This window comes from Urtica dioica, chromosome 11 (genome assembly GCF_054948205.1).
Source record: "Urtica dioica subsp. dioica isolate 48M chromosome 11, U.dioica_male_clone48M_v1_H2, whole genome shotgun sequence".
Lineage (NCBI taxonomy): Eukaryota > Viridiplantae > Streptophyta > Magnoliopsida > Rosales > Urticaceae > Urtica > Urtica dioica.
In genome coordinates, this window is record NC_142766.1 from 21322310 (window position 1) to 21329345 (window position 7036).

The 7036-nt window shown below is 33.7% G+C and overlaps 2 protein-coding genes across 2 annotated transcripts; both read left to right on the forward strand.

Annotated features, from left to right (window-relative positions):
- Nucleotides 1-426: 426 nt before the first annotated feature.
- On the forward strand, nucleotides 427-2079 carry LOC149382322 (barwin-like). The gene is made up of 2 exons (XM_089629725.1): nucleotides 427-821; nucleotides 1630-2079. The coding sequence occupies exons 1-2, from the start codon at nucleotides 435-437 to the stop codon at nucleotides 1843-1845; spliced, it is 603 nt and encodes a 200-aa protein (XP_089485851.1). The 5' UTR covers nucleotides 427-434; the 3' UTR covers nucleotides 1846-2079.
- A 3035-nt stretch (nucleotides 2080-5114) lies between these two features.
- Nucleotides 5115-6476, forward strand: LOC149382323 (barwin-like). Its single transcript, XM_089601659.1, has 2 exons — nucleotides 5115-5627; nucleotides 6065-6476. The coding sequence occupies exons 1-2, from the start codon at nucleotides 5211-5213 to the stop codon at nucleotides 6278-6280; spliced, it is 633 nt and encodes a 210-aa protein (XP_089457785.1). The 5' UTR covers nucleotides 5115-5210; the 3' UTR covers nucleotides 6281-6476.
- Nucleotides 6477-7036: the final 560 nt, after the last annotated feature.

The following is a 7036-nucleotide window of genomic DNA, read 5'->3' on the forward strand; positions in this document are numbered from 1 at the left end:
AGTGGTTGCGCGAGAAAGCGTCGGAGAGTGAGTCCGAGTCGTCGGAGTTGGCATCGTCGGTGACGGAGGGGAGGAAGCGATGGGTAGTTGGAGAAAAGGAAATCGGAACTGGACCGTTGACGAGCGGCGCTATTACTAGTTCATCGTCATCATCATAGTCTGAGACATTTCTTTATGAAATGTGGTGGACCTCAACATTTTAAAACTTGAAAAAATAGTTGCAGAGAATAAAAATAATTTGGGGAAGATGACGTTCTTTGAGAGAATAAAAGGCTATTTTGGTCAAGTTTGTTTTATTCCATTCCATTTCTAAATAAATAAAAAAATCAAACCAAATAAGATAATAAGTTTTTTATTCCATTACATTCTTATTCCCATTACCATTCCTATTACCATTCAAATTTTACTTTTGAACCAAACATGCCCTTAGAGTAATGGTAGCAATGCTGTGCCTAGTGATGATAGGCAGCGCAACGGCACAGAATTGTGGGAGGCAAGTTGGCGGGAAAATCTGCGCTAACAACGAGTGTTGCAGCCAATACGGGTGGTGCGGCACCACAGACGATCACTGCCTTCCGTCCAATGGCTGCCAGAGCAACTGCCGCGGCGGCGGCGGAGGCGGTGAAAGCGCGACGAACGTGAGAGCGACGTACCATATCTACAACCCCGCCCAAAACGGATGGGACTTGAACGCCGTGAGCGCGTATTGCTCCACGTGGGATGCCAATAAGCCCTACGCGTGGCGCAGTAAATATGGCTGGACCGCTTTTTGTGGGCCCGTCGGGCCACGCGGCCAAGCCTCCTGCGGCAAGTGCTTGAGGGTAAGTCAAGATCAAATCCCCAATTTGTCAAAAAGAAAATTTGCATTGATTTAAAGTTAAAATAAATATTTATTATCTTATATATATATATATATATATATATATATAATTCACAAGAAATCACAAATACATATATATATATATATATATATATATTATTTATAATTCCTTATGTTAAATTGAATCACAATTTTGTTTATCTTGAATAAGTCTATCTATTAAAAAAAATAACCCATAATAATCAAAGTAAAATGTATTTTCAATAGTTAAAGTCTTTCTAGTATTGTTGAATTTAATTAAGCCACAATAATTTTATAAAAAAATGATAAAATTTGTTACATTTCGTTTAAAATAATATTTCATGTAAAATATTTATAATCTTAAAAAATATTATTAGAGGATTAACGTTATCGGATTGGATCGGTTTCAACCCATTTGCATGACCATCAAAATCTAAACCAACCCAAAAGGTCCGGGGTTTGGATTGGTGGAACAATTTGATAAAAGACTGTGATTTTGTTTTGTTTGATGTGATCGAGTTATTTGGTTTAGCGGTTTTCATTAACAACGATCACTTTAAATTCAAAAAGACACAAATGATAATAAAAAAAATGAAGGGACATGTAACATGTTATTGAAAAGGTCATATAAATTTACTTAAAAGTGACAAATAATAATATAAAATTATATAAAAAAATTTACCCAAAATCACCGGGCCAGTTAAGTGAAGTCTATCAAAATATATTTAAATTATCAAAAAACTAATGATCTTATGAGATTTATTGATATGGATTTGATGGGTGCGCAGATTACGAATACGTACACTGGAGCTCAAATAACGGCGAGGATTGTGGACCAGTGCGGCAACGGAGGTCTGGATTTGGACTTCGAGACTATATTCCGTCCTTTGGACACTAATGGAAGAGGGTATCAACAAGGTCATCTCACAGTCAACTACCAGTTCATTGACTGTGGAAATGAGCTGGTTAATGCTCTTCTTGGTTCTGTGGTCGATGATCACTAGTTTGTCGATTCACCACACACGCTCTTGTCTTCTATATAGATGAGTGTCGCCTCTTATTCTTGTATGTTTAAAATCATGATAATAAATAAATAAATGAAAAGAGAAGAGATCTGAGCTGCCGATATAGATATATCAAACTTTCTCATACAACTGAAGTAGTTTGTATCTTACTTTGTGCTCAGAATAGCATTGTGATAAATCCATAATTCACATATCGATAGATGAATATTCACATTTCTATTTGCAATATCTTATGACCACTGGTGCTTGCTTGTTTGATCATATTAACAACATATAAAATAATTGATATATTATTCTCATTTTTTTTTCTTTCTATTGGCAGTCGAAAGATGCGAAACCGAATATTATATCAAGTATAAACAAAGTTCCTCTCTCGTTGTTATCAAACATATATTTTGGTGGCAATAGTCTGACTAGATGTGTGCCCCTGAGTATTAGATCTTCTAAGAATATTAAGTATCGGAAGATTACTATAGGAAAAAAGTTTTAAAAAAGCTAATAAGGTAATTTCTACTTTTACTTTGGGGCCCAAGATTTATTGGGCCGGCCTGCATATACCTGTTTTACCTCACCAACATTACAACGAATATACCACGCTTAAGGGCATCTTTAAATGGGACCCTCAAACGATTCTCAAAATTCAAAATGAGAGTTTAAAAGCTATTTACTCCAATAAAATCGAGGATCTTCAAACCTCAAAAAATTATTTATATATATATATATATATATTATATATTAGTCCCTAATATTTAATAGTATTGAACATTATTATACCTCTATAAATAATAATAACACATAACAGTTACATTTTAATAAAAACATGGATAAAAACATAAAATTACACACAAACATGGAGTTACATTTAAACAAGCATAGATGAAAATATAAAATTACATACAAATAAAATTTTATTTTCTATGTTTGAGTATGAATGTAATTTTAACTTTAATATTAATAGCGTGTGTTCTCTTCTTTTTATTCATCCACTTGTAAATATATCAAATTATTAAATTTAAAGCATTTAATTGTAATTTATTTGTCTTTATGTACCAAAATATAAAATACTTGATTAAATTTTAGAAATGGGTTATATTTTAACAATTTATACAAAATAAATAACTAAAATATAATTATACAACAATTTTTGAGGGTGTGAATATTGGACTCTCAAATTTGAGATTCCACTGTCCAAATTATTAAAATGAAGTTTTGAGAATGTAAAATAATTGTCATTAGAGCACCTTAAATCTTCAAAATGAGAGTTTAAAGGTCCCATTGGAGAACCAACAATAACTCAAGGCTCCTAGTAGATGTGAAGAGAGAAAGAATGAGATCATTTTTTGTGGGTTTGATTTAGATTGGAGCTCCATTGTTTGAGCGAAGCAAAATAAAACCCATATTTGTGTAATTTGCAATACGAAGTTTGAGAGTTTATATTTACAAGACTACGGTGGCATTGAGTTAAATTGATTGGCTCTTCTTGTATGATTAAAGCTCTTGCTTTTTTAGTTTAATAAAAAAAAAAATAAAAAAAAAAGGACCACGTCAAGCGATCTAAAAATGTTGTGATAACATAAGGACTATTTCTTTCACATTCCCGCGACATGTACATCACCTAGTATTATTTTTACATTATCTTATCATGAGAAATCACTTTCATTAAACATTATTAAAGGGCTATATTATTTTACTCGCTCTCTCTTGAGTAAAGGAGAAAAAAAAAGGAGACTTGCATTATTCATGAAGAAATGTGTGTGTGTGTGTGTGTGTGTGTGTGTGTGTGTGTGTGTGTGTGTGTGTGTGTGTGTGTGTGTGTGTGTGTGTGTGTGTGTGTGTGTGTGTGTGTGTGTGTGTGTGTGTGTGTGTGTGTGTGTGTGTGTGTGTGTGTGTGTGTGTGTGTGTGTGTGTGTGTGTGTGTGTGTGTGTGTGTGTGTGTGTGTGTGTGTGTGTGTGTGAGAGAGAGAGAGAGAGAGAGAGAGAGATGTTTGGTAGTTCACTCAAACTGTTTTTGTTTTCATATAGTTGTAGTCTAAAATTTTTTTGCAGTTGTTTTCAAATAATTGTTTGGTAAAAATTTCAGTTTTTTATTCAATTTTTTTAATTGTAGTGTAATAATTCACATAAGGCATCGAGATGAAAATCTTTGCTGCGAATATAATGGTCGTACCTTTAGTTATAATGATTGTATCACAAGTTCATCGGAAAACACCGTTTGTCTTTGTAGTCAATACAACAAATATCAAATTTTTATACCTAATGTTGACTAAAAAAAGTGAAAACGTATGTGTTTGACGAGATGATCACGACCAATTAACAGTTTGTAAAATGAAGTTCCCATTGTTTAAAGTTTGTCATAATTGTAAAACTTAAGTTTCCCAGGTAACGAAAACAAATTCGATAATCAAAAGTGAGGAAAATAAAATAATGTTGATAAGAGAGAATGAGATGTCAAGAGGAGATGTTAAAAAAAAAGTTAAAAAATTGAGTGAAAAAATTGAAAAACACTTGTGTTTGGTTCTCCTCTCCAAATGAGTTAAAAAAATTGGAAACAAAAAACGAAAATTGTGTTTGGTTTAATTTTTCGGAAAATTTTTTTAAAATTTTTTGCAGTTGTTTTGTAAAAGAATAAAGAAAACTGAAAACAAATAAAATGTATTTTTGGGAAAAAAAAATATTATTCTCTTCTCTCCTCCTTCTCCTCATCTTCTCTTTTTAGTTTTTCAAAAACATAAATGAAAACTGTACCAAACACTTTTTCAGTTTTTTCAATTTCTCAAAAAGAAAAATGAAAATTGTATCAAACAAATTTTTGAAAACAACTGCAAAATAATTTTTCAGTACAACTACAAAAATTAGAAAATAGAAAACAAATTTTTTTTGAGTTAACTATCAAACAGGCCTTTAAAAACTGTTTTATGATTTTCTTCGTTAAAACAGAAAACAGTTTAAAAACTTTTTGAGTTTGTGTTATGAAAATATCAAACAAACAAAAGCGTTCTTGATTTTTCACGTAACCTCTTTTGATCATTTATGATACATCGTTTTATATCACAAGTTTTGTCGACATCCATTTAAATTAACCAGCCGCCTCATACGACTTTTCAATAATTAGCCGCCTTGCGTGACCACCGTTGATTACCATTACCAAATCAAATCTCAACCACCCGATCAACGGATAGCATTATTGCATATAACGTGACTCAAAAACTGTAATAATGGCAAACGTTAATAAAATTATATAAAATCAAAGACACTTATCCCTCCCTACTTTGACCCACCTAGGAGCACGCACAAATTACACAACACAACACAACACAGTTCGTATCTTTGGGTAGAACTGAAAAATGAGTGATCTGAGAGTGGTGGTAGCAATGCTGTGCCTAGTGATGATAGGCAGCGCAACGGCACAGAATTGTGGGTGGCAAGTTGGCGGGAAAATCTGCGCCAACAACGAGTGTTGCAGCCAATACGGGTGGTGCGGCACCACAGACGATCACTGCCTTCCGTCCAACGGCTGCCAGAGCAACTGCCGCGGCGGCGGTGGCGGCGGCGGCGGTGGCGGTGAAAGCGCGACGAACGTTAGAGCGACGTACCATTTCTACAACCCCGCCCAAAACGGTTGGGACTTGAACGCCGTGAGCGCGTATTGCTCCACGTGGGATGCCAATAAGCCCTACTCGTGGCGCAGTAAGTACGGCTGGACCGCTTTCTGTGGGCCCGCCGGCCCAAGTGGCCAAGCCTCTTGCGGCAGATGCTTGAGGGTAAGTACTGATGGAATTTCAGGGTTGATTGGATAAGCCGGTCATAAGGTTAATTAAGTGTTAATCTTTATTGTTAGGAAGGATAAGGAAATTAACTAACCATTGTTAATTAATTTTCACATCTATTATTATTAAAGTAATGGTGATCGTTATTCATTTTAAAAATGCTTACAATTAATATATTAAAAATGTACATTGACCAAGTTATTTTTTCCCGTTAATTAAAATCAAACTGATAAAATTAGCCGGCCACAAATTAGGGACATATTGTCAATAAAATTTAGCCTAATGTGGAAAATATTATAAATAAATACATTGAAAGGATTAGAGAGATCAAACCGGCCCGCCAGTTAAGTGAAGTCTATAATTTTTTTAAATTAATAAAAGAACTAAATAATCTTATGAGGAAATTAATTGCTTGGATTTGATGGGCGCAGATTACGAATACGTACACCGGATCTCAAATAACGGCGAGGATTGTGGACCAGTGTAGCAACGGAGGTTTGGATTTGGACTTCGAGACTATATTCCGTCCTTTGGACAATAGTGGAATAGGGTATCAGCAAGGTCATCTCATAGTCAACTACCAGTTCATTGACTGTGGAAATGAGCTGGTTGATGCTCTTCTTGGTTCTGTGGTCGATGATCACTGAGTGTCGTCTCTTCTTCTTGTATGTTTTAAATCATGTAATAAATAAATAAATGGAAAGAGAAGAGATCTGAGCTGCCGATATAGATATATCAAACTTTCTCATACTACTGAAGTAGTTTGTATCTCACTTCGTGCTCAGAATCGCATTGTGATATATCCATAATTCACATATCAATAAATGAATGTTCACATTTCTATTTGCAATATCTTATGCCAATTGCCAAATATTTTCTGTTTTGAGCAGTCTTCTATATGATCACTGTGACCAAATAAATAGAGGCGGAAATTTGCTTTCCCCCAAGATGAAATACGACACTTCTACTAAAACATTAATAAAAAAAAATTAGCTACGCACGAAGCTATGTTAAGGTAAGGGGGGGCTCCCCCTGATTTTTTCTAATAATTTATATTAATAACACTGTCAACAAAATCTTTGTGTTAATCATAATAATATATGTTTATAATTAAGTGGATTCTTATATACATATCATGGGTGTGTTATTTAAAAGGAAAAATTGTACAAAATAGCCATTTTAAACTTATTGATTAGCAAAATAACCAAAGTTTCAACTTTTTATCAAAATAGTCAAATTTACGTTTTCAAAAAAATTTTAACAGACAAGATTAATTTTTTTAACGATTATTATAAGCAATTTATCACTTTAAAAAAAATTAATATTGGGTTCGAAATTTGTTTGAAACCAACTTACTGTACATTTTGGTTATTTCACTAAATTAAGACAAACCTTGGTTATTT

What these genes read in the sequence shown, in the direction of transcription:
- LOC149382323 (XM_089601659.1), top strand. Translation starts at nt 5,211, where the DNA reads ATGAGTGATCTGAGAGTGGTGGTAGCAATGCTGTGCCTAGTGATGATA. An exon ending in CTTGCGGCAGATGCTTGAGG is followed by an intron (nt 5,628 to 6,064) that starts GTAAGTACTGAT and finishes TGATGGGCGCAG; the next exon opens with ATTACGAATACGTACACCGG.
- LOC149382322 (XM_089629725.1), top strand. Translation starts at nt 435, where the DNA reads ATGGTAGCAATGCTGTGCCTAGTGATGATAGGCAGCGCAACGGCACAG. An exon ending in CCTGCGGCAAGTGCTTGAGG is followed by an intron (nt 822 to 1,629) that starts GTAAGTCAAGAT and finishes ATGGGTGCGCAG; the next exon opens with ATTACGAATACGTACACTGG.